The sequence below is a fragment of the Plectropomus leopardus genome, chromosome 7, assembly GCF_026936395.1.
Source record: "Plectropomus leopardus strain MGB_pleo_1.0 chromosome 7, ASM2693639v1, whole genome shotgun sequence".
Lineage (NCBI taxonomy): Eukaryota > Metazoa > Chordata > Actinopteri > Perciformes > Serranidae > Plectropomus > Plectropomus leopardus.
Window position 1 is genome coordinate 23404605 of NC_142182.1, and position 27655 is coordinate 23432259.

General features: G+C 41.3%; 1 protein-coding gene and 1 long non-coding RNA gene across 13 annotated transcripts in view; both read left to right on the forward strand.

The window, feature by feature from the left end:
* LOC121950683 (uncharacterized) overlaps positions 1 to 1888 on the forward strand; it is a 67161-nt gene extending 65273 nt beyond the window's left edge. For all 12 annotated transcript variants that reach the window (XR_015777019.1, XR_015777022.1, XR_015777028.1 and 9 more), the window contains one exon: positions 995 to 1888. This is a non-coding gene — a long non-coding RNA (uncharacterized LOC121950683). The remainder of the gene's footprint in view (positions 1 to 994) is intronic.
* Positions 1889 to 2657: 769 nt separating this feature from the next.
* On the forward strand, positions 2658 to 27202 carry hsd17b12a (hydroxysteroid (17-beta) dehydrogenase 12a). Its single transcript, XM_042496179.2, has 11 exons — positions 2658 to 2988; positions 15064 to 15110; positions 16610 to 16685; positions 18430 to 18537; positions 19561 to 19625; positions 19876 to 19920; positions 20375 to 20409; positions 21776 to 21857; positions 22060 to 22125; positions 23125 to 23274; positions 25786 to 27202. The coding sequence occupies exons 1-11, from the start codon at positions 2811 to 2813 to the stop codon at positions 25924 to 25926; spliced, it is 993 nt and encodes a 330-aa protein (XP_042352113.1). The 5' UTR covers positions 2658 to 2810; the 3' UTR covers positions 25927 to 27202.
* Positions 27203 to 27655: the final 453 nt, after the last annotated feature.

The following is a 27655-nucleotide window of genomic DNA, read 5'->3' on the forward strand; positions in this document are numbered from 1 at the left end:
CGTCCACTTCTGCGGTGCTGAAATGCGCGATTCAGCACCACAGGGGTGGACAGCGACACAAAAGAAAAAACACGTAAATCGACCGTCCTTAAACTCTGACAAAAGTGTGTATTAACTATACTATTGCCGACCAAAACTTCAGAATGTATGAATGTAATTTACAAGAAAAAAAAGTAGCTGAAATCTGTGATCACAATCTGGATTTTTTTTTTTTCATAATTGTATCAGTTTGAAAAATGATCAGCACAAAGAAAAGTATAGTCCGACACGCCGTCTCTGTGTGATTTTTTGCTCACTTTAAAAACGTTTGTTGCATGAAAAAAAAATATGTAAATGTATTTTTTAATATAATAAAAGATTTGAACTTAGAGGACAGCAGTAACGCAGTGGACCGAGTAACTGATGTGCCATGTTGCAGTGTCAAAGTGGACGGTCGGATTTAGGGTGTGTGTGTGTCTGTGTGTGTGTGTGGAGGCAAACGTGGGGCTAGTATTGACTGGGAAGGTGAGAGAAAGCGTGTGTGTGTGAGAGAGAGAGATGAGAGGAGGGGCAGAAACTTTTCTGTGAAAGAGGCTTTGTGTTGCAGGATTTAGGGGAGGAGGTGTGTGTGTTTGAGTCTGTGTATGTGTATGCTTAGGACAATCGATACTAGGAGGGGTAAATGGGCTTATATTTTTCGTGCATACAAAACGAGAACCTGAAATTAAAGAACAGTAGAGCCTGTGGTTTGTGGTATCGCTGTGGGACAACCTTGTAGAAATAAAAAGAAAAAAGAAAATTACTTATTTTATCTTGCCTCGTGCGTGTTTTATAATAAAAGATCCATTGCAAAAAATGTGTTGAGATGCGGTAGACGAGCTGATGTTCTAACGTGTTTGTGCACTTTCTCTGTGTGCTCTGCGTGTTTAAAATCGTGCAGATTATACACACACGTATAAAGATTTTCTCAGGGAATTGTGCACCACTAAATCCACATTTTCTCTCTTGTTTTCAGCTGTTGGGCTGCGAGGACACGACCGATACGTGAAGGTGGAGTCTCAAAAAATATGAGTGTGTGTGTCATGTGTGAAAATTGATGTTATTTAATGTTATGAGTTTAAACACTTTGAGGCTACTCTCTTCCAAATTTATAGTCATTTTGATGGCTGTTATACTTCATTCATTTGCTGTGTTTTTACAGTTTTAAATTGTCTGCAAATATCTGTGTGCAAAAACTAGGTCCATATTAGTTGATAAATGCTTTTTAACATTGCACTTTAATGTATAGCTAATATTGACATGTGCAATGATGCCACAGTATAAAGTCGCTGCTGTGAAAGTATTTTGTGAAGATTATTTTGTGACATGTAAACATATTTTACTCTATACATTATAACTGTAACTGAGAGGCATTTGGTCAGAAATACATTTAATTTGCCCCCGTTTGAAATTGTTACACAACTTGCTGCTCCTTCCTCTCGATGTCACGCTGACTTCGGTTCCTCCACTTGTGTCAAAGAATTCGAGCAGCTGCACGACGACTGTCAGCATGTAGACACATTTTTATACTCTTGTCCCTCTGCTGAGTACATGACAGGCTTTGCTTTGTGCCATAGAGCCTCGGTGTGTCAGAATTTTATGTTTAGTTTGGGTGTGTGTGTGTGTGTGTGTGTGTGTGTGTGTGTGTCAGAGAGAGAGAGTGAGAGAGAGACAGGGAGCATGGCGGCAGAGGGGATGATTCGGGGGGGGATGCTGTTGCAAATAGCTTTTCTGGGTCGGAGTGGGGAAACAGAGAGCACAGAATGGTGACAGCTGGTTGTGCTGAAACATCCAGCGTGTGTGAGCATGACTGGCTTATTCATGTACGTGCAAATGTTGAAAAAATAAAAAATAAAGCGATGGAAATTCACATGCCTGTCTCAGTGTTTATGTAACGCACACATCACATCTCATCTCCCCCTCCTCAATGTTTGGGATGGGAAACTTACTACGATTGTTGTACTCTCGCGAGAGTTTGAGAATGGACTGGGGATTGTAGTTTTTCCTTTATGAGGAGCTTGTACTCGCGCATGTTGCAGGAGAGGCGAGTGTGACAGAGTTACCCGGCGCAATATGAGTGGATGTATGCGCCAAGATGCCTGACTGCACCCGCTTTCACTTTTTTTGTGGTTTTCATCAGCATGATGCAGACAGAATACCTAAAATAGACGAGTGACTCATGTCTAAGTGGGAGCAAGCTGACCTCGCAGACTGGCATCGCTTTAGCCAATGAAGTGTCTCCAAGCGCCCTCCAAGGGGCGGGAGGACGCTCACATTTTTCACCAATGAGGACATCCTTTCATTCATAAAGTGGTGTGGGCAGTTTTTTTCCGAAAGCGTGGGTTTGGAGGGTTTCATAATTCTGACTGAAACCGACAAACCTGCTCCGGCGAGAGCCAATGACTGACTCCGGATGGGAGCTGCCGTAATGTTTGCCCAATCGCTCCTCATCCCGGTCTCCCTTTGACCCACCCTGCTTCATACAGAAAATCAAATGAATGGGGGAAGCTCTGGAGTCGATTGACATGCAAATACACCAACCAGCGGGGAGGATCTGCCGAGAGACAGCAGCAACAGCCAGTGAGCAGCAGAGGAGGGCGGTGCAGAGTAGGAGGTGGGCGGTGCACTTTAAATCAGGCTAGACAAGTGTTGGGGGAGTGTGTGTGATGCTACAACCTCCTTATAAAGGGACTCTCTCTCACGTTGTGGCTTGGAAATTAGAGCACATTGCCTAAAATTGAGGTCTCCACACACACACTCTCACACACGCCGAGTCACCGCGAGCCGCTGCCATGAACTGCATGAACGTTGAGGAGATGCTCCGCAGGGCCGAGACGCCTCTCTTCTGGGTCGGCGCGTTCACTGTGGCCTCCCTGGCGCTGTGGCTGCTCTACAGGCTGCTCTCAGGCTTTAGGATCTGGGTCTTGGGAAACGGGCAGCTGCTCTCTCCGAAGCTGGGCAAATGGGCAGGTGAGTTGGGTCACATCAATTTTCACGCCACCTACATCACGGTCACGAAGAGGGCAGCTCATAAGTAGGCAGGTGGACTCGACGTGCAAACGCCAGAATGAGGTTATTGGGCTCAAACTTCACTTTGACACAAAGAGGAGCTGCATTCTGGTACGGTTTTTTTGTGGCTTAATTCAAGGGGAGGTTGGTGTTGCGTAACAAGCGCAGGTAAGCAGCTGATTGACTGGCAAGATAATGGTCCTTATTAGCTCAATTGGGTTTTTTTCTTCCCTCGCGTCAAACACAGCACCGTCTGCTGCCAGGGGCTCCAGTCAGCATTTTCACCCACATTTGGAGCGGTTGGGGGATGCCCCACATTGAGCCAGGAGCCAAATTGCGCAGGCTATGCGCACTTTTTAGAGAGCTGTTTTATGTGGGTGAGCTCTCAGCCAGCGCACTACCGAACCACATTAACCCATCCGCATGATATAGGACAAACGCATATGCCCAATTAAAACGTGACCTACATCTAGATCGTTCTCACAATTTTTCACTCCTCAAAATATGTCTCACCGGGGCAGATTGTCCTACATTTTCACACTTGTGTTAATAATCTTTGACCTCACTTTATGTGTGATCACATTCAGGCGGTGTTTTGTCATGCTTTCGCTTGTGTCGTCGGTTCCTTGTTCCATTCTGTTTGCCCTACATGTTGTTAGATACGATTAAAACGTCTTTTAATGTATTGTGACACTATAGTGTACTTTTCTAACGTGCTTAGACAAAAAGGAGCGATCTGGCAGTCAAATCTAAATGTATTTTGGTTTGGTATAGACTAGTCTCATAGGAATCGCCCTGCCTTGGCTTGACCCACTTCTCCAGTCTCCTATTTGGAGAAGACTGCTGCGTCTGGAGCCTCTTGCTGCGCAATTTGCCGAGCGCTCCCCTTCGCATCGGGATAGGTTGATAATCTCCCTCCAACACCCCTAAACCAGGCGACCCGGATGATTTGAATGCTTGTTGTTGTCATTTTTTTCCCCACAATAATCCAGATGTTTATCTGCACCGTGACGCACTTTGCCTTCAAATGGTCTTTTTTTTATGAATGGAGTGTTTAATTGATGCTCTGTGCGCTATAAGAGGGATTGAAACGCATGACGCAAAGGTAGGGTGCCTTTAGGAATGACTAATGTACATTTTTTTTGTATGATTCTGCTGGAATATGCGGAGGAATACCGGTGCACACCGATGAGTCATGCGCTTGTTCGTCGCTTCGTCATCCACTGGTCATATAGAAACTGTGATCACCCCCACCTCCCTCCACTCCACCCCCAGCAGCCCCAGTATCTTATCAGATGTAGCTCTTACTTCGCACTTGAGGTGTCCTTTCTGAATTCTTAGTAACCAGAAATGATTTTTTTTTATATTTTTGGTGCAGGAAAGAAGCTCTCTCAGAGGTTTTCTGTTGCATCCAGTTTAATGGGTCAAATGTAATACTTGTGATTCTGTAGTTAAAAGAGTGCAGAAAAAGCTCTAAACCACCACTTTTAGACAATATTCATATTTAATCTAATCTTAGGGTTCATGAAAACCTTTAGCTTTTCCACACTGGTCACATTTGTATACCTTTTCTTAACATGTGAACATGAATGCCACTCCCTGAAACCAGTTCTTGGCACCAGTCAGACCAGCCAACGGTTGCAGCTATGACATGAAGTCAACAGGTGACTGAGGATAGATGTTTACTTGGGATGAGGTGTCCTCCTCAGCCTGTCGTACTAGATGTGCAGGTCTGGCCTGCTCAGGCAGTGGTGTGATTTCTTTTATGCCCATATACTTATGTCAAGTGGTGTGACTCCATGTCTCCACCTTTAGCTGAAAGACTGTGGCACCTGTTGCAACATGTTAAACTATCTCAGACTATTAAATAGGCCCAGTATTCTTTATTTTAATGCCAAAGTAAGCAAAGCAAGTGTATTACGTGAAGTAGCTGCTCCACAGAAACTGTAAGAGTTTGTAGGAGTTGCAGTCTTTCACCATTTTTTCTTTTACACCTCCTTTCTCTCTGGAGCTGTACAGCCCCATTATGCCTCATTTTAGAGTTTTGCACAAACCTTAAGCTTTTGTATCCACCCATGGCAGTACATATTTATATAAAGTCACTTTATGACATTTAAAGTCTGAGATTTAATAACATTTGACTATTTTTAAAGGATACTTCTTCATTTGATGCTTCACCTGAATGGAGAAAGAGTTTAGCTGTACATCCACATTGTCATTTTAAGATCATACTTTTAAAAACTGTGGTAGTTGGACTAATAATCTGCCAGTAGGTTTGTATTTAAATTTTATTTGACCTTTATATGATAAGTATTTTGGCCTGTCAAACAACCACTACATTATCATTCCAGGAAACGAAATGAGCCACGTTTTATTTCACCCGTGAAAAAAAGTTCTCAGCCTGACATGTGCCACGTTAAATACTTAGATCATCCTTTAAACATGTGCTTCTTGCAATCCACATGGCTGTTATTGCAACACAGGAGGCAACTGACATTTCCTGGTCGGACAGGTTTATTTGATGCAAGTGACTGAGGTAGTTTACCTGGTAACCACTAAAATTAGCTCAGACAAAAGTTAGTACTGCTCCTTTTATGAAAGGTCAAGTAAACTTGAATTTAATGCTGGATTTTGTAAGTCTTAGTTTTTCCATGTTATCACTGCCCATGCTTCAGTGCTGAATCTCTGTAGCTCTGACATGCAGAGCAGGGCAGGGATTTCTCTGGAGTTCCTCTGCTGGTCTTCCCCTTAGTGGAGGAGACTCCTAGTGGCACAGGAGCAGCACTGCAGAAAGGGTGAAGGCGGCTTCCCCAGCCTCTCTGCTGCACAGTGCATCACCCTCCCCACCGCCTACCAGCTCAGTCCATGTCTGCAGCCTGTTTTTTTTTAAAATCTTGAGCAAAGGAAGTGCAGACCTCTGGAACACAGCACATTGTTTAGTCTTTAATTTCTTAGCATATTTCTTTTTTTTTAATGGGTGCATTAGAAGAAGGGGGATTCCTGCAATTTCTAAGACATCTAGTCTAAATTTTAAACCTTCTCTAGTATTTTATAGTGTTTTAGCACATTTTTTATGATGCAGTATTCAATATTTTCATGATGCAGTCTTCAATATTTATGCTTTTATCCAGTGGAGCAGCTTTTCAGCTAATGTGTATTACAGTTTTCTCCTCTCTGCTCACTCACTCTTAGCCCCCAGCATCTCATATTATATAAGGGAGCTAGTGTCTGTTCTGTTGCGTGTGTGTAAAACTCCATTATAGGGAAGTAAATTAGACCAAAGGGAGCTTTTTGCAAAGGGTGGGGAGGGGTAGATAGTGATGTCACATGCGCCTTAGAAGTGCCCCCCCTCCTCTCTTTGACATTAGAGTTTATTGAGAAAATGGTCCTATTATATAAGAGGGATGCAGCCATTCATCAGTACAGCACCAGAGTGACAAAGACTTGTGTCAGCACTTACGCAAGAATTTCGTTGAGTTTGATTCGACTGCAGGAATAAAAATTTGTGGTGTGCAAGTTTATCAACAGGAGCTGCGGGCGAATCAGAGTGGCAGGGCGGCGTTTAATTATTATGGGAAAATAAATTTCAGTGTTTTTTTTGTGAATAGGCATTAGGCTTCATTCATGGTAAGGAAAATGCACATATGTGAATGAAATTTATCCATGTGTATCAACTGAGGCAGGGTCTCCACTTCTTCATCCTTGTGAATGTGGTTCCCCCTAGTGTTTTTTATGAGAGAGAGTGTGTGTGTGTACGTGTGTGTGTACGTGTGTGTATGTGTGTGTGTGTGGGCGGAGAGAGAGCGAGAGAGAGAGAGAACACTGCTGTTCATGTGATGAACACGCTCTATGACACGTGCTGGAGCTGGGGATGCTGGGTAAAAAAAAAAAATCCTCTGCATCTCTCTCATTTCAAGCTCTTCTCAATCCCTCCCCCCTCCTCCTCTCCCTCTCTCCCTTCCTCTCACCCATCTCTCCATTCAGCCAGTCTGTGTATCTGTTTCTCTACATCTTGCACTCTCTTTGAGGCTACAGTACCATCTTCCTCTGAGCACGTTGTTCTTATTTTCCACTTTCAGCTCTCGTATATTCTCCATCGATCTGCACATTTCCCTGTCCACTGAGCCCTGCTTATATTGTCTCATGACTGAATCCTTACCTTTTATCAGTGTAGTATTCTCTTAAAATTTAAATACCTAAATGCTTGCTATCCATCAAGAACAGTACTGATATTGTCAATTTTTTATTTGTTTTTTTTTTAAATAACTGAATTACAAATAGACTATTTTGTACATTTCTGATTAGTTAAATAGTCTAGGTCTGCAACTTACCGTTATTCTTATAATTAGGGTGCTTTTTCATCCAGTACATATAATAAAAATGATTGACCTTGAGATGAAGAGACTGAAAATTTATCTTAGATTAAAAAAGATGTTGACAAAGTTTTCCTTTGGGGACAGAATTTGCAGTTGAAGAAAGGTCAAAATATGTCATGTTAAATGTTAGCGCAATCCTCTGCATATCGCAAAACGTTTAAAATCGCAGTAATAATGTACTGTGATTTAACATAGTGATAATACTGTATCATGGAGCCTCTGGTGATTCCCACTTCTATTAATGTTTGATTTAATCATCTTATTATTTTTATTTTCTCAATATATTGTTCAGTCTGTGAAATGTCAGAGAATGGTAAAACAAAAACGATTTTCTAAAACCCAAATTAACTTCTTGCAACGACTTGTGTGTCTGACCAACAATCTAAAATTCAAAGACAGTCAGGTTTACCATCACGAGACAAAGAAAAGCAGCAAAAACTTACAATCTGAGACAAAGTGGAATGAATGTTTGGTAATTTTGCTTGAAAACTAGCAAACATCATTCATCAGTCAATATTACTTTTAGTTGAGGCATTTTTCTCAATGTGAGGATTTCCGTTTTTCATTGTGAGCCTAAATGAGTAGACAATTACCAAAAATAGTTGCCGATTACCTTTCTGTAGATAAACTAACTGTTCAGTTCTCTAAATGTTTAGGTCTAAAACGGAAGTTTGAAGCCCTTACACTACCCAAGACAAGTGAAATGCCTCCACAGATAAAGGTAACATTGAGTGATGAATTAAACTGGTTAAAGTTCCTTGGATGGAGCAACCCAGACATTGCCCCTTTTAAGTAAAATATTACTCGTTTACGCACTAGCATAACAACATACTTATTATTATTTGTATTTGGTCTTTTTAAGTCAGGTACACTTACTCTAATTTTGTTTGCAAACTTAGTCAAACTTTAACTGCCAACTTTCCTGCTTACCGACATCTTACACACACTGATAACAAGGTCATCAAGTGCAATTTGCTAAACACACAATACTGGACCACCAACATATTTGGAGTCAGTGGTTTATTGCTTTCAGTAAAGTGACACCTTCCTACACTGGTTGCGCTCTGACATGCCAGAAAGGCAGTTTGTTCAGTTGTGAGTATCTGTTGAAATGTACTTGGAGGCATCTGCGTCTGTCTTCTGTAGGACAAACTTGAGAAGAATGTATGAAGACATGTTCTGATCAAAGTCATCACCTAATCTCTGCAAGCAAGTTAAGACCACATAAACCACCCGAGAAGAGTTTATTAGATGTGTGCAAACAGTGTGTAAAATGGAGTTGGTGTGCAACAATTTATGTAGTTTTAGGACCCAGAAAGAGGCATCTGTGTTTTGATTTAAAAATTATTTTTAATGTGAGCTTTCGGCCAACTCTCTTATGGTGTCTTGTTAGGAATCGGTAGCATAACTATACCAGGGTATCATTCCCCAGAATAGACCTTTTTAAATAAGGGGTTGACGGATTATCAGCCTGGCCAATGAATGAGGCAGATATTTGGCATTTTGCCGATTATCTGTGTCTTTTTTTTCTACTTTTTTTTTTTTTAAATTAATGGTCGCCGTTACAATTAATTGATTAAAAGATGCAAAGTTTGTTACATTTGTAGAGTAATTTTATCCACCAGTCTGAGTTATGTTACCAGTGCCGGGATGTAAATGATCCAACAGAACTTCAATCAACACTCCAGCAGGTGCTTTCACTGATTAACACTCCTTCAGTCAGACAAGATGGACTAACAAAGTGAAATCACCCGCTGTAGGCTTTATTTGAACCTCCACACAGCACAGTCCATCTCTTAATGGCACAATGAAGTTTGCTCAAAAATCACCTTGTCTCAATTCAGCTAATTGTGAAAAACTATTGATTTATTTTAAACAAGGCATGTGATTGGAGGAGGGAGGGGGGGGCTATTTTTGCTCTGTAACCAAATATAGATGCTGCTTCTATCTTGGGCAGCTCTGAAGTACATGTTCTCTTTTTCTGTCTCCCTCCCTCATTTCTCCCTCTCCCCCGGCCTGATCAAGCTTTATTTTTGTCGACTTTTATATCACCCATGTGACTTCTCTCCCCTGCTATTTAAAGCGGTGTGTGTGCGTGTGTGTGTGTGTGTGTGTGTTTGAATGTGGGAGGTGGGCGGATGGAGAATGGTGTGTGTGTGTGTGTGTGTGTGTGTGTGTGTGTGTTTGGGTGAGGGTGGATGGAGGAGGAGGGGGGTGCGGTGCTGTCTTTGGATCTTCTGCTGCATCCCTCCCTCCATCTTTTTTTCCTCCCTCTGAGGTAGGAGGGGCTGCTCGTTGATAGGCGAGTTTGGGGTGCGACAGATTACATAACAGTACGTAACGAAAGCGGGGCATACAAGGACCGCAGTCTCTCCTCACTGAGAATCTTAATTGGGGATTTGGTTGGTGGTGGTGGGGAGGGTTTATGGTGGGGGCGCTCATTTTAGCTCTGTCTCGCCCTCTTTGCATAGGAATTTGGATCTTTAAAACTGAAAAAAAAAAACTGTGGATGACTGATAGTTTGGAGCATGCCAGCTTTCTCCTATTTTTTTTAACTTATCAGCACACCTTTACCTCGGGAGGGAATTCATAGAAATCTCCATCTTCAGCAAGATGTGTCTTTTGACTGCTGCTCATCATAACTCATCCTAATGCAGTTCATCTAAATTCCTCACATGTATCCTTCTATTTCCCACTGCTCATCAGATCAGGTCTTATGATGTTTTTTTCCTCCCCAGCCTGCAATGCTCATGCTCTTTAGGTGGGGGGGGGGGCTGAGGATGCAGCAGCAGCAAGCCTGGTCGTCGTGGTCATGGCGATGGTGGTGGGGGATCTTGTTGGTATTCAGGTGCTGCGGCAGGCAGGCAGGCAGGCAGCTCCCAGACGAGGCAGTGCAGGCGCGCTGCTATTTTTACTCCTCCTGCTGCTTTTTTTAGACCCTCGGAATAGTGAGCAGGCAGCGGCAGGGGCTGCTCCACTGCTGAGGAGGGAGGGAGACAGAAAAGGCTGGGGGATGTCAATACCGCTGGACGTGATGTGCAGCACTAAGCACAGCAGAGAGGCAGCGCACATGCGCCCCCGTCAGGGCGCTTCAGAGCAGGCATGGTGGAGCAGCTCACTTAGAGGCCTTGGAATTGGGGGGGCAGCGGTGCACACATCCTCCCTCAATACATTCATGCACTCACACATTCTACCCCCGGCCTCTCCTGAATCTTTATTTTCCCCCCATTGCACTCTCATACGTGGTTGCCCCATCAACACACATTCAGCCTTTGTTGTCAGTGTGTGCGTCTGAGCGTCAGTAGCGCTACTTTCAGTCACGTGCTTGCTTGCGTAGACTCCTTTTACAACATTAAATCTGTGTGTACTAAAGCTTATGCCGCATTTGAAAATTCCGACCGTCTACAGGTCCTTAAACGCACCACAGACGTGTCGATCGGCTCAGAGCAGACGTCGGCTGAACATTCCCTGCAGTGTGTGCGTCCATAGAGCCGTGAGTTATGTTGTTTGACATGTTGTACATGTGGTACACTGTTAATTCTGTTTATCTTTGAGTCAATTGATGACTTAGCAATAGTTTGTCATCTGATTTGGTAATATGAACAGTTAGCCGCTAATGAGTGGAGTTGGATATGAGTTAACTGCTAACTAGCAATAGCCTGAGAGGTGTATTTGCTGTTTGCTAGTCCCTGTTGTTTATACATTGCATACTGCATGCTATGATCAGTGGCACCATCTCTTCTGCTTATGTTGCATATCTAAGTGATCATTCTGTGTTAATTGTTCAATCCTGACTTTGAGTTTATAACTCATTTGAAGCTGTAATTTCCGTTGTTATCTTGTTAGAGATACACATCCCAGCTCAGTATATTTTTATGTTTAATTGGTGATTTATTTTCTAATCAGCCTGTATTGTTGTGTTTATATTGCAGTAACCACACACATGCGCACGGATTTCATAAAGAGCTGAAACTTTATTCCTGGACTCTGTTTTCCTTCTGCACTTACCTGCACATTAACAAGTGTCCTGACCGACACTCTGAAGTGATTGCTGCCACCCAATATCCCCATACAGTCTCATACAATTTGTGTGTGTCACAGATGTAATGCGTTGTTCACGTGAGGGGAATTAAGTCCTGCTGGGAGCTCTGGGGTGTTTGTGACTGAACTTTACAACAGTATTTTTGGATTCTGTGTGCTACATATGCATCAGTGTTCATCACTGAGGGGTCACCAGTTATTGGTTAAACAGTTGGCATCAAATCTCACTCTGCTGTATTTATGTCTTATATTAATTTGTGTTTTTGCACATAAATGATTTTATGTTACTTTACAGAACATTTGCTTTCTTTTTGTGTTAGTTGCTCTGATGATGCAAATGTCTCAAGACACATAAGGAACTCAGTGTCCTCATCACACTGTACTAGCCCTCTGTTACACACACACACACACACACACACACACACACACTTCACCCTCACACACTTCACTCTCACTCACTCCCCAGACAATGTTTATTGAGAAAATGGTACTATTATATAATGAGTGGGAGGAGTGTAGTCATTCATAAGTACAGCACGAGGATTTGGAGGTTGTGGGGAGGGAAAGGGGGAGGGAGGGGGTTGGGGGATTGACAAATGCAGAGTGGAAAATCACAATTCAAAGTAGAGTGTTTTTTAGAAAAAGTAAGTGGCGATTAAAATAGTTGCTGATGTTCTCCATGTTTATCTCTCATTTTCTTTAATACAGCTGTTCTTTAAAGTGGATAGGAGGCTAATTTGTCTCCATCATGTTTGGCCTTCTCCAACAAAATCCCCTGTGAATACTTCAGTTTTACACTCATTATGTGTTTTAATTTTAATACATGGCTCAAGTAGTTCAGTTTTTTTGTTTAACTGTCATTTTGTTCTAGTTCTACGATATCTTTTAATGTTGTTTTGCTAAAATCTGATTGATTTAATGAGTTTAAGGACTTGATTGGCTGGCAGCAGCATCCCACTAATTCAAATACCATAAACCTGCAGAGAGGAGGTTTTCCACTTGACATGCAGCTGACTTGACTGATAGGAAGGATTTCACACATTGTTTAGTGATGAGACAGTTGTCTCTTTTGTTCTTTGGATTGACACGCCATATTGTTTTCTTATAATGCCTGGAATGCATAGCCTGAATACACTGACTGTGTGCCACGTAGCACACAGATATGTTCTTTGCTGTCATGTTCAAGTTCAAACAGTCATGCTGCACATGTGTTCTGGCACATAATGCATTCTTGCACGCTCTCTTCTATCAGGTGAAAGTTCAGATGCATTACATGCATGTTTACACGCAGGTGCAATTCTCTGCACCTGAATCTCAGTCATGCAGGTGAAAGACATCCCAGCTGCTTTTCTTTTTGGTATATTTATCGACAGGTGTGTGTCCGGTGCTCTTGTTATACTTTATGGGTTTTTACTTTTTTCAGTTTCAGCCCACATGGCCTGTCATTTCTTTGCTGAAGGTTTAGTTGGCCTAGTCAAAGAAGGTATTCCTTGTCAATCAGGGCTTTTCTTCACTGTTTCTGAAGAGGGCTGTCTTTTGGGTTCTGTCTAGAAACTTTGTAACACCAGTCATGTTGATTTTTTATGATCTAAATTGTTTCATGCTGGTCTTCTCTCCCTTTTGTTCGTTACACTACTTCAGTGCTCATCAGATGAACTCAAAACTTAAATTTTTGTCACCAAAAAAGAAGCAGATCTTTACAGTTCCTTAGAAATATGACATATTCACTTGCCAGCCATGATATGGAATATTTTCAACCTTATTTTCACATCTGTGATATGGATTTGTCTTAAGTATGAGCCATGGAGCTCCTTGCAAAAATAAGCCCCATTCAGTTGCCCAGATTATTTCAGAAAAAGCTGATTTTATTTCGAGGTGGTTGTTGCCCCCCCCCCTCAGCCATTTTACTTTGCAGCGAATATAGCCTCTCCCTGCTTCTGTTTGCCCCCACCTGCATTAGCAACAAGAGCCTGATTTGGTACAGCCCGCGCCCATTGAGGCTTTTCTGCCACGGAGCGTTTCATTCTTAACATGGGGGAGGTTTAAAAATAACCAGGGATTCTGCTCTCTTTTCACTTTTGACTTTGTGCTACTCTCTCTTGCTCTCACTCCTCTTCTCTCATTCACTCACTTGTACCCCCCACCTCCACTCCCTCCTCCTCCTCCTCCACCGCCATCTCTATTCTGTCTCTTTCTCCTTCACTCATTCGTTCTCTTGCTTCGCTCCAGTTCTATTTTTAGCCGCCCCTAGGATCCCTCCTCACTCCCCTCCCTACCCCACTTCGCCCTCCTCCCTTTCTCCTGCTCCATGTTCGTCATCACTCCCTCCTCTCTGCATCCCCTCTCTCATCTTGTCTCTTTTTCCTGCTCTCCAGCTCTTTGCCAGAGAATGTCCTCTGCCTCTATTAATCTTTCATCAAGCCATGCTAATAATATATTCATGATGCACAACTATGTGTGTTTGTGAGTTCCCCCAATCCCTCCTCACCACCACCACCTTTTTATTCTTGTTTGTCTTCTCTCTGCCTCCTTCCATCCTTCCCTTCTCCCCCCCATCCTCCATCAGTCAAGCAGGAGCTGGGGTTGATGGGCAGTGAATGTTTAAAAATAGCCCTGCTTGCTTGACAAGGTGAGGAAAACTCTGAACACAAGAAGAACATCAGCTCCTCTCTCCGTCTTCGTTGTGCCACCATTCGACCACTTTTCGCCATCTTTTTGTCCTGCATCTATGAAATATATCCTCCACTTTCCCACCATTTCTCCACTTTTTAAAAACAAAAATTAAACTGCAGGTAGCTGATTTAACCTTGCCAGTTAGATAAAAATGATCTTGAGATTGATTGAGATCTTGATATTGTTTTGCATCATGGGAGCTGCTTCCAGTGAGGTATTAGGAGGCTATCTTCTGTCTTTGTTCTGCTTTAATACATTACCATCTTATCTCCGCCTCTATGCAATCTCCATCCCCTCTGTTGTCTTTGTAGCTTCATCTTTGTGAATTGACTCCTATCTATATTATCTTGGGTTATGTATATGCATATCTGCTCCTTTTCGTATGCGCTTTGAGAATGGACACCTTGACACCAAGCTTAGAGAGAGGCTTTCCTAAACAGCAGGTGAATAGTATTGGGTGTGGCTGCCAGTTGATATCCACCTGAAAGAGCCGTGCGTTTAACTCCATGTCGGGGCTCTGAGCTAATATAACTATGATTTTCAAGTGGTCAAACCTGATGCGAAGGTGTGTTGCAAGCCTGTGAACACAGAGTGTCATATTTGTGTTTTATGTGCAACTGTGGCAAGATGCAAAGATAACAGATACAGTGATGATTGCATAATAGATGTGCCAGAATAATGAGTCAGTCTAGCGTGACTTGTCAGTGAGATGTCACTGATGTAATGTGCCACTGGACAGGGTTCAAGTAAGTCTGCCCATATTCCAAATACAAAGCGAAGCCATGATTTTAATCATTCATTCTCAACTTTTGGGGACTTTTATGAGCACCTGCTCCCTCATTAGTTGAACAGAAGTTGACTTGACCCCTGCCCTGCTACACAGTGTCAATGTGTTGGAAAAAGAACCAGTACTAACCTCTTTTTCTTCTTTTCTGTCTCCCTCCAGTTGTGACGGGAGCCACGGATGGAATCGGGAAATCCTATGCGGAGGAGGTGAGGCTTCTGGACCCTTATTTATTTCATTTCTTTCATGGCAAAGCTGTGACTCATGCATACACACACACACACACACACACACACACACACACACACACACACACACACACACACACACACACACACACACACACATATAAACACTGTGTTCACTCATAGGCCACGGTAGGGGAGAGCTCTTATAGGCCTATTAACGTGGAAGAGAGTCCTCAACACACATATGCACACACACTTCAATACAGGCTCCTCAACAAGAGGTAACAAGCACACGTTGAATAGGGGCTACCCTGCCACGTGTTTGGCCCATACTAATGTGGGTGTGCTGGCTGTATAATGTAGTCATGTAGGGCCTTTGACTCATACTGTTGCTGTCGGTGCTACAGTGGGACTCGCTGCTTGTCACGCAATGCTAGGCTGCCATTTTGCCCAGTCTTTTATGCCATGCAAAGGTTTTTTTGTATGTTCACATTTATGCAGAAACATGGAACATGATGAATCTACCTATGTGCATCATTTCCAAACATTTGAATTGCATAAGCAGATTTGCTCACTCTGCACAGCAACATGCCCACATACCCAGAGATCAACCCTGGCTGAAGAAACACATGTTGATTTGAGTCTTTTGTGCATCCAAAGTAGCTGCAGAATGGGACTAAGGATGTAACTAAAGATTATATTCATTGCTGATTATTTTCCCGATTAATTGATTAGTTCTTTGGTCTGTAAAATGTGCTAAAATGGTGAAAGATGCTGAGCAGTGTTTCCCAGACCTCAAGCTGACATTCTCAAATGTCTTGCTCACAGCCCAAATGTATTAAGTCAACTGGCATAGAGGAGTAAAGAAACCAGAACATATTCACACTTGGGAATTATTCAGTCATCAGATTTATCGGCAATTTATTAAACAGCTGACAACTAACTGATTAGTCGTTGCAGGTCTAAATAGGACAGAAGTTGAAGACAATTAAGTAAAGTGTGATCTTAGAAGTCTTTACAGCTCACCAGCCCTCTGTCAAAGTCTCTTCTGGAAGCATGCTTGGCACAAAGTGAGAAAAACAAGTGATGCTGCACATGCAGATAGAGATAAATGATCACTCTACAGCTGCAGGATACATTTTGGATCATATGTTACCATTTCCCTCTCAATTATCTGATCCAGAGTTGAAGCACACTTATTGAAAGACGATTGTTGAGTCTTATTCCAAAGTCATCAAAAAGCGACCTTTCGGGTTGTAGTGTCAGTATTTGAAAACCTGAAAATGACACTAACATCCACTGTCTTTCTCCAGAGTAACATACAGCACTGTCAACCCTTTAGAGAGTTTGTATATGAGATGAAAATGATGAGACACAAAATTATCTTTGATTTCTAGACACAAGTTCAAGTCAAACTGTTCTGTCTCCTCCTGCCATAGTTGCCAACACTGTGTGTGACTTTGTCCTTTAAATCATGGAAAAGTTGTGTGTTAGTTACTAACTAGTTATTTTCTTTCTAGCTGGCTCGTCGAGGGTTTGCCATGATGTTGATCAGTCGCTCCCAGGACAAGCTGGATGACGTGGCCAGGTCACTTGGTAAGTGTGTATAAAAAGTGTGTGTGTGTGTGTGTGTGTGTGTGTGTGTGTGTGTGTGTCTGCGTGTCTGCACATCATGGAAACCTGTTTGGGGTTGAGAGCACAATGAGTGGGCTGATGAGGATGTGTGTAAGGGCAGGTGGTGACGTGCAACCTCCCACCCCGTTGGCTACAGGGTTTCCCAGGCCTTCATAAGAGCGCATATTCTCGACATAAGGATTTAGAATATAGTAAAAAAGAAAAGAGAAAATGATCTGTTTTGAAGACAAAATACATTAATTTGGGATGTTTCACTCTGCACAAAGCATTGCAACAGAGGTGTAGGACATCCTTATTCAAAAACAGAATTCATTTGTTTTACAGAGTCATTTTGTGAGTAATTTCACCTTTCAGATTTACCCTCTAAATCTGATTATTCATGCTCTTTTGCACCTGCTAAGTCATTCCTCCATTTAGCTTGGGAGCTGATGAATTGGAAACATTTCAGCCAACAATGCATGCTGTGTTTTACTTCCTCACTGTCACTATGAAGAGAGGCAGATCAAGTAACTGGCCTGATTTAAAGAAACTTGTCAACCAACCTCCTCCTGAAATATTTGTTAGAAACTGACCAGGCTTTCCTCATTCAAGTCTGAAAAGACAGAAACTGAGCATCCATATGAAGGGGGAAAAAAACTTTTCCTCTTCCTTTCTGGCCCGTCTCCAGATTTTAACAGAGACTGAATGGTAAGTGCCCCCACCACCACCCTTCTGTTCAAATAGTGCCCTCTCCCTGACTCGCTCTCTTTCCATCTGTCTGTGACGTCTCCCACAGCGCAATTTCCCCTGTCGTGCTTCAAGTCCACAGAGGGGGCTGATGGGTAGTCACGAGCGGGATGGAGCGTGCCAAACTCTGGCACTCCTCCCTCACGATTAGTCTGACAAACCCACCCTCCTTAGCATGTAACCGGCCACCCTGTCCCATCTATAATTTCAATAATGTTTCTCCTCTCTTATGCAAACATCTCATTTGACTCCTAATCGGCCACCCCAAATGTCTCCTTCAGTTTGGCAGCCTTAATATTCTCCTCCTGTGTCCAAAGTTGCTTTTATCATTTTCTTTGACATGGACTGAAAGTGGTTGTGAGGAGTTAAAATAGTCTGAACTAGATATAAATTTTAGGAACGCTGCACCCTTTTTTTTTTTTTTTAACTCCCTCTCAGGTTCCCCCTTTTTAATCTTTTCTCAACTACGCTGACACACTCCTGGTCTGAGCCGAGGCACATCCCAGGAATTTTCCTCTTATAACTCTCTCCGCCACCTATCAGCTAAACGAGTCTTTGGACAATAAATTCTAATTGCAGCAGGCGTCAAACATGACGAGGGAGTGGAGGGAGGGCAGAAAAGGAGGAGGAGGAGGGGAGAAGAACGCTTGGCTGGTTTGTTGGTACGCAGTGCCCTCTTCAGTTTGAATCTGACCGTGGTTGCTTTCATGCTTCATGCATTTGAATAGATCCAGGGTTTTGAAACAGGGGGATTGCTCTGTTGTTGAGCCATGTAATGCTGGCTGATTTGTGACACATGAATGCATGATATGAGAGTGTGGTGTAAAGATAAGTTATCTAAAACATGCTTTCCTTCTGAGCCTCAGAAACTTTACAATGTAACTTTCATTTATACAGTTTAAACCCTTTTTGTTCATTGCTATGCATAAATATCAGTGTAACCTAAAAGATAATGGACACTTGTTTTTTCTTTTCACAGAGGAGCAGTTTAAAGTGGAGACCAAGACCATTGCAGTTGACTTTGGAAGGGCGGACATCTACGAAAAGATCGAGGAAGGGCTGGTCGGTTTGGAGATTGGTGTTCTCGGTAAGAGCTGTTTTTCGGTCTGGACCAAGTATTTATTCATCCTACAACTCTCTCCAGTGATGACGTACAGGCACCATTTGCATGTTGTCATATTCTGAAAATAATGTTGGGCTTTCTTTTTTCTTCAGTGCAGTTAACTGTGTGTTGCAGACAATGAAAAGACCAATTCTAAAGAGCAAAGTGACAGCAGAAGGTGTACATCACTTAATAAACACTTGATATTCACTCATGTAATAAGTAGCATGAGATGCCTTGCGTTTGTAGCAGAATGGGAGACACTTGAAGAGTCGCTGATGTTATAAATTGGGCATAATTCATGGATTGAAGCGTGTTGTAGAGTGCAAAAACTTGCAGACAGATTTCTTATTTCTTGTGAGTCAGCCTCCCCACTGGATTTTATTACATACATCAGCAGAATGTACAACTCTTATTGTGGAAATGTAAGGTGATGTGATTTCTGTTTCTGTCTGAACAGTTGGGTCATTTGATCCATTTTGAAATCCCACTAACTGGATACTTGACCTCTCTGGTAACTTTTGCCTGACAGTAAAAATACAATGTGCATATTGCTGAGTTTTTGTTTGTTTAAATTACACAACTTTGTTGTGAAAGAGACATGTTACCAGAACACAAATAACTTTTTTTTTTTTTTGCGAAAATTATTATTTTTTTCAAGACCTTTTTTAAAGTCTGTCCTGAGCTTTAGAGATTTTCCAGAAAACATTACGTTGACACCGACATCATGACTCATGGCATGTTGGTGTAATTCAGACAGTTAGACTTAAGAGTTCATGTTGTACTTTTTAGCCAAACATTTAAGGAACTGTTTGTCCTCTTTTTATGATACCAATTGTGCTCTGCTGGTTGTAAGGTGTGGCTGTTTCTTGTGTGGAGTAAAATGCCTGTTTCTATCTAATTTGCTTTTGCTGCCACCTAGTGTTAGAAATTCCAACAAGTTTTATTTCTCCAGCATAAGGTTTATTTGTGAAAACAGTAGAATAATTTTCCTTTTTACTTCAACAGTCAACAATGTTGGTGTGTCCTACCCCTACCCTGAGTACTACCTTCATATTCCTGATCTGGACAATGTGAGTTTTTCCTCATTTTATATTTATTTGCAGATAAATATCTCTCAATGACTGAGCTGACTCCTCTTAGACTTTGAAAAAAAATCACATTACCAGTTTTTCAGCATGTACTTTCATTGTCTCTTGCCCAATAGTTTCATAATGATATTTACACCAATTATCTGCTTCCTTTTTATATCCTTTGTTATATTTCTGCTCAATCCTCTTATAAATGTGAATGTTCATCTGAGTGTCGCTTTCTGTGTTTCAGTTCATCACAAACATGATCAACGTCAACATCACCTCAGTATGCCAGGTAAGTTTTCACACTTTTGCTCTCCAGGGAGGAAATATTCCAAAAACTTCAGCCCAGTAACTGCAATCTACCCATTTACATCACACCCCAACAAAGTTTGATCCATGCATTATCACTTTCCTCCTCACTTTCCCCCCTTTTGTTCTCCTCCTCCTCTTCTCTTCCCTCCTCCTGTTCTGCTGTTTCTACCATGGTACCTGCAGTGTCTCAGTTGTTCCCAAAGCAACGGTGGACTACACCAACACTGTCTGTACTCGCCACCCACGCAACCCTCTCTTCCTGTCGGTCTCTGCCTCTCTCTCTCTCTCTCTCCCTCTTACTTTTAGTCTTTCTTTTTTAAAATAAAACTTTCCCTTCTTACCCCAGCCCCCTTGTTCTCCTTCATGAGTTGTATCATTGTTTCGTGTGACAGCTGATGTAAACTGAGCTTGTGTTGTTGTTGTTGTTGTTCCAGATGACCCGCCTGGTGTTGCCCAGAATGGCTGAGAGGTGAGTTAGATGATAGGCTTCCATGTTTTGCGACATGACTGCAGTCAAATATCAGTGTCTTGAATGAGGGATTGTGGCACAGAGGCTGTGTGAGGAATCCCAAATTTAAACCACAACCCCTTTCTGTTGTCTGAGACCAATATTTAGGAGGTTACACTTCATAAAGGTGACTCTTTTTAATGGAAAGGGGGACAAGAAATCCTCACCAAGCCCTTTCCATCACTGCATCTCTCTTTTCCTCTCCTCCTTTGTTCGCAATGCTGACAAGCTTTCAATTCACACAAAGTGCTCTTCCCACCCGATTGGCTGCTCTGTTCCCATGTGACTCCTGCTGGCCAATTGCAGAGCAGGCACATTTGGTGCCGTGTGAGGCTGGAGCGTCGCTCCACTACATCACTGCAGCAACAGGCTGCCATGGCAACACACACGGCCACTACCACACTGCTTTAGTGTGTGTGTGTGTGTGTGGGGGGAACATCCCTTTGTGTGTATTTGTAAGTGTGCTGAATCTGTATAGACACAGGGTTCCCATTGGCATGGAAAATCTGAAAGTTTGTGGATTTGAAGACAAAATAAGGATCCCCTGAAAATAAATGTGTTGTGCTGTTCTGGGATTAGTGCTCCATGTCTTGAGGAAAGCCCCGTTATGTCTATTTTTGTTATGGCAGCCGGATTTTCAGCTAGTCGTTTTAATTTGACATAATTCAGAGAGAAGGATGAAGCCTCTGTGACATAGGTGTAGATTTAGGGGATGTGCATGTGTGCCCCCATTTAAAAAAAATAAAATAAAAAAGTAGCAGAGGACTTTTGGCAAATCTAAAAATGGTCACACCACAAATTTATATGGAAAAAAAGGCACACATTGGTGCGTAAACATTTGGAAATTGCCTGTTTTATTCTCAAATGCAAAGCATTGTAAGACCTCCAAACCCCCCATTACATATGTGTCCCTCGCAGACCCAAAATGTGGGGAGCTTCTCAGATTTCCAAAACAGGGGGAGGGGGAAACTCAATCTTAAAAGCCTTGGCAACAAAAATCAAATAAATGGCCCCAAAAAGTTTGCAACCTATGGCATTGCAGGAATTGGTGAGGCAGGGTTCCTTGGTCTTTTGACCATTTGCCACAGAGGGGTGAAGTATATTTGAATATTTTTTTGTGATCCAGAGGGAGAGCAGTGCAATCTGGGCATAGCTTTTAATTTATATCATAGCAAGTCAAGCATTTATTGAACTACAATAAATATTTTCAACACAGGTTTTCTACACTTTATCTGTGATTCCAGTACCCAATTCATGCTGCCTGTGATGTTTCCAGTGGAAATTGATCAAGTTTTTAGTCCTAAATTAACCTTGTGCTTTTTCTCAGTTCCAAAGGTGTCATCCTGAACATCTCTTCTGCTAGCGGCATGTACCCCGTCCCTCTGCTGACAGTCTATTCTTCCACAAAGGTATGTGCAACATCTGTACTTGTCTGTCACCTTTAGACAGGCAAGAGTTTTCTCGAAAAAAAAAACCCAAATTGTTTCATAATATCGGCCAGCTTGTTTAATCTGGTCAACCCTTCCTTTTTGCCCCATGTAGAGGTTGTGATAACAGTCCAACATTTTATAAACTGATATGTTCAAATCTTTCAATCTTCTCTGTGTGCAGGCCTTTGTGGATTTCTTCTCACGTGGCCTTCAGGAGGAGTACAGGCGTCAGGGCATCATCATTCAGGTGAGTTTGGGATAGGATTTTCTTTTTTTTTCAAGAAGGTGTCCTTCACTGTGAGAACACTTTGAGCCTGACAGATGCCTGGAGGAAGCTTAACAACATTGTTTCCCAACACTAACTTTGACAGACATTAGCATAGACCATACCACTTTAAGCCCAGTCTTTACCATGGTGTCATTTGATTACTTGACGTTTGTGAAGCTATTCCAATTAAAGCTGAAAATATTATACACAGCAGTTACACCTCACCCCTTCATGTAGAGTATGTGTGATCCACGTAACATCTGGACTGCGACAACTGGAGTGGTGCTGTGGACTAAACTTAAATTGTTGCTTTACTTTTAAGTACAACAATGTAAAATGGGTGAAGTGCGTGACGCATTCGTTTTACTACATATCACTCATTTTATAGATGCATTTTGTTCTAAACTCTGTGACAAAGGATGTGAGATCTGCCCGTCAGATGCTTTCGTAATGAAATTTTGACTCAAAAGAAAATCTTGTTACTCCCAACTAACGCTGGCTGGTGGAATGACAACACATCCATCAATTATACCTCTGATATGCATTTTTAACAAAGGAGGTATTTTTGAAAATGTTGCTCCACATAAGGCTTGTTTGTTCTGTTTTTAGCATCCTCTGTAGTATTGACTCATGTGCCACCCTGTGGTTGAAGTGTGCACAGCAGTTTCACCTCAGCAAACCCTGAGAGTGTTTTCACCTGATGAAACCACAGGCATCAGGCCAGTTTACTGCAAAGATCTGATGTATTTTGAGTGCATCACAGTGCCACTGGTCAGCCTCACAGGAGTGCACATTATACAGCTTTTGTCTGTGCTGCAAATCTGGAGTTCAACTGTGGAAGTTTGTCATTTAAATTAGGAAACTTAATGCTAACCTGAAAAGGAATAAGGAGTTTGTTTATCCAAAAATGCCTAATTTGTGATTAGGCCAGGAGCTTTTTTAACTAATCTCATGTGTTTTCCCCTTGTCTTTATGCAGAGCGTGCTGCCCTTCTTCGTGGCCACTAAAATGACTCGCATCAGGAAGCCCACACTGGACAAACCCACCCCAGAGCGCTATGTGGCAGCTGAGCTCACCACTGTGGGTCTGCAGAGCCAGACCAATGGCTATTTCCCCCATGCCGTCATGGTAAGTAGTGGCAACTTTCAAATACCTCTCCAGAAATGCATTAAGTAAACTTCGTTGTTGCTCGTAGTTATCAGATGTCAAGACATCAAGGTAAACTTTGGTATTTTTTAACTTGGACTATTTTATCATGTTTCTATGTAATGGACAAATGGAGAAAACAATGTTTGAAATTGGTGGAGCCTTGAAAGAAAGCGCTGCAGCGAAACTGGCTCCCATGTAATCATTATGATCATTTGTGCATCGTCAATTTACGTCTGTTAAAAGTACTCATTTTGCCACTGACCGGCTCAGATTATTCTAGTTATTTTAAAAAACATTACGGTAAGGACCCTACAAAAAAAATGTTTTTCCTTACCCTTTTGCTGGTATGTTTGTCTTGCTCAAGGATAATTCTCGTTCGGAAATCTCACGCAAAATAAATTGTTGCATGAAAAACAATGGTGGAAATCTTAGTGACAGTTGGAGAAAGGAGTGCCAGGAAGAATTTGGCATGTTGCAGTAGAGCAGCTCATATTGTTATTCTCAGGTTCAGGCTCAGGTTACTTTATTTATACCTGGATGTAAATTTGGTTTGTAGTAGAAAGTACAAGGCATCCTTTAACACAGCTTCAGACACCACAGACAACATGCTGGATCAAACATGACAAGAAAGCAAGGCAGCTTTATGTATATAGCACATTTCGTACAACAGGGCAATTTAAAATGCTTTACAGAGCAATAAAAATTAACATAATTAAAATATACAGATTTATAATAAAATAGAAAAGAGATTAAAGGTCAAATGATTATAAATGATTAAAAACAGCAGGTGGAGTTAGCAGTGTAAAAAAGGAACGTTTTTAGCTTTGACTACAAAGCATTCAGAGTCGGGGCTTGTAAAACATCGGGGAGGTTATTCCAGGTTTGTGCTGCATGATAACAAAACTCTGCTTCACCGTGTTTAATTCTGACTCTTTGGACAGTCAGTAGGCCGGCCCCAGATGTTCTGAGGGCCCTTGAAGGTTCATATGTCACAACTATGTCAGAGATATATTTGGACGCTGAGCCACAGAGTGATTTATAGACAAGCAGTAACATTTTAAAGATTTTAGAAGATAAAGTCTAAAAAGATAACATTACCCCAGTGATAATCAAGTTCTTAAACATGTTATAAATACCAATGAAACCACTAAAGTACATGACCAGACCCTAAAATAATAACAATCTAAAAACTATAATAGATAAATCATAAATACAGACTTCAAAATGATCTTGTGATGAAATGAATTTTTCTACACCTTGTTCATCATTATGATGGCAGCTGGAACGAAAATGTTATTATGGCGCTTGATTTTACACCTTGCGACTGAAAACCTGTCCAGAGGGGAGAAGCTGAAGCTAATTGTGCAAAGGGTGTAGGTCATTTAAAATGGCATTGGCTATCCGCTGTCACTGTCTAGTATACAGGGACGCTGAGTTCAGCCCTGTCTCACTGATCAGCTTACTTGACCATTTTACTGTTTGATTAAGAGAGTTCCTGTTCTCTACAGAGAGACTGCCAAACCATGACACAAAGGAAAGAGTCTGACAACATCACGGAAAGGACCCTACAGAGAAATTAAATGTATTTCTTCATCTTTTGCTGGTCTGTCTGCTATTGTGTGTAACCAAGTCACGCCCAAGGAGAAGTCCCATTTAGAAGATTGTCAATGTCATGATTGAAAATGTAGCTGTTGTGTGGAAAAGTCTGCAAGAATTTAGATCAACACAAAGCTATACTTTGTGTACTTTAACACAACACACTTTTACTGGCACTCCTCTCTCCAACTCGCTAATGCTCCCACCACCGATACTTCTCCTTCTGCGAGACTTGGTCACAATAACAAAAAGGGCAACATTTGATTTCTCTGGAAGGATCGTTTCCATAATAATATACACAATCTGAGCTTCTCAGTGGCAAAAAGAAGCACTTTAAATTGATTTAACTCGAATGTGCACAAATGCTAGTAGTTACAGTAGTTACAATGCAGCCTGTTTCACTGCTGCAGCAGTCTTGCTAAATACAAGGCCAGTTTAAAAAAATCATTGCCTTCATTAGTCACTTAAACACAAAAACATGCAAAAAAATAGGATACAGGTTTAAAAATTCCCCAACTTTCCCCTTAAGACTGAACTATCTTGCTGAGCAGTTGATTTAATTCCCCTTGAGGACTTTAAATGAATTGCATGTATCGTGATACATCCGTGCAGGATTTTGTCTAAAGCAATATGTTGAAATTTTTGATAATGCTGTAAAATAATAGTTTTTAAGCATTTGATGAATTTTATGGTGTATGACTTGCATTTTTTAAAACAATATTTTAGATGCAACAAAATCAGTATAATTGACATGAAACCTACTCTTTTCAAGATCTTGGAAAAGGTTTTAATTTATTTGTGTGTGTTTTTGTTTTAAGATGAGCCGAAAAGCTATATTTTAAATCAATTCCAAACCCACACACCTCTATTTTTGTGTTGTTTCTTTCCACGCAGGGTTGGGTGACCACCAAACTGGTGCCAAGCAGCCTTGTCATCTTCTTTGGAGCCAGGATGAACCGTCTGCAGCGTACTGGATACCTGCAGAGGAGGAAGCTGCGAGAAGAGAAGAATGGCAAAATTTTGAAGAGTGATTAGGAAAACAGAAGATGAATCTGCAGGCAGCCACTCTGCTCTGACCCGGTGCAGTGGTTAAAACAAAGGAGAAACCGTGTTTGTATCTGTGTGGTTGGTCCTCCAGGGTTGCCGGCGATTTCACATTTGTGCTTTCGATAAATGTGCACATCAAAGCATGTGTATGACTTTGTATTTAAAACGGCAAACTCTGCTCTGATATGATTTGTCTGGAGAGGAATAACCAAAGGCAGGAGGCTGAAATGGTAATAAAATGCTGCTCTTGGTAAAGGACATTCATACATTTTGTCACTGACACTGATGGTGGAAATAATACAACCAAAAAATGAGTTATTTGTTAACCCTGCTGTTATAAGCAGTGGAAAACGGTGGTGGGCATTTTTTTTAAATATGCAGTTTATATGTGTATAATTATTTATTTCATATTTGTATGAACACATGAGCCAAACTCACCTTTCAACCTCCTGTTTACAAATTACCGAGACCTTTTAAAAATGTCAGTTTGTGCTTTCTATCATGTCAGTTTATTTGCATTACTGAACTGCTGTCATCGTGCATTGGCTCCTTTTCCCCCTTTTCTATAATATTGTGTGTTTCTGGTATATTTAAAATGATACTTAGTGGTGGGTTGTTGTTGCATCAGTGTATCACTTGTTCTAAACCAAAGTTTGTCACATGATTCGCATTACTGTCACATTAAACATAAGTGCCTTCCTTCTGACATTAATGCTGGAAATGGTCAGATTCAATGAGCGGGTGTCGACTGGTTAAAAACATATCCTGAAAGGATGTAATTCAGCTGGTGCCACATCCATGTGAACTATGCAGTTGCTCCATTTTGTTTCTCTCTTAATCCAAATGTAAACGGATTAAGACAAAGGAAAATCTCTATTGCTGCACATTTACAGAAGTTCTTCCAGTGTGTTTTTCAAAGGATTTCTCAGGAAGGATTGTCATTGTGGAGCAAATACAAAATATGAAAGTTTTACATCGTTCCCTACAGCGTGGTTCACATGCTGTCAAAAGTTTGCTTTAAAAACAGGAGGACTGCTCCTCTGTGCACAGTTGGTGAACAGTTGAATACCCTGCATGACTTCATCTGACCTGTGCCTTAACCAGGCGGTTTTGTGAATGCATTTCCTTTGTTAGAATACTTTTAATGTGTTTGGAAATTAAAATTAAAATTTCTGCTTGTGAAATGCACTGTTTACATTCCTGTAGCTAGAATCATACCCTGTGTTTTCTACTGTTTGTTAATAAAAAGCTCTTGCATACAGGACATTGTTGTGTATTTGTATTCATTTTTCCCAAATAGCTGACTAAAATTACAGCTTTTGAGATTTTTTTGGATTGTACTGTGTGTAGTGGTACAATAAACCCAATAATACCTGGACAGTGGAGGGAAGTACTAATATTTATAAGTAGCCCAAAAGTAGCAGTAATAACAGTGTAAAATTAATATAATTAATATAATTAATTAATATAATTAATAAAAATTAAATAAAAATACACAAACAATTTATAGTTATAATTATACGGATCATACAAAATGTATTCTTTCAAAGCGTGTAATTTCTTTGTAGACCTGTAATGTAGATATTAGATTATTTGTATTGTAAAGATGTGTACATTAGTTGCTTCAAGGTTTTATTATTGATCATATGTGTTGAATGAAAAAAAATAATTTAAAAGGAAACTAGTTACCCAATAGCTGACAAATAAATTACAAGAG

Coding starts and splice junctions, on each gene's coding strand:
- hsd17b12a (XM_042496179.2), top strand. CDS start 2,811: ATGAACTGCATGAACGTTGAGGAGATGCTCCGCAGGGCCGAGACGCCT. Junction 19,626..19,875: donor ATATTCCTGATCTGGACAAT/GTGAGTTTTTCC, acceptor TCTGTGTTTCAG/TTCATCACAAACATGATCAA. Junction 23,275..25,785: donor ATTTCCCCCATGCCGTCATG/GTAAGTAGTGGC, acceptor CTTTCCACGCAG/GGTTGGGTGACCACCAAACT.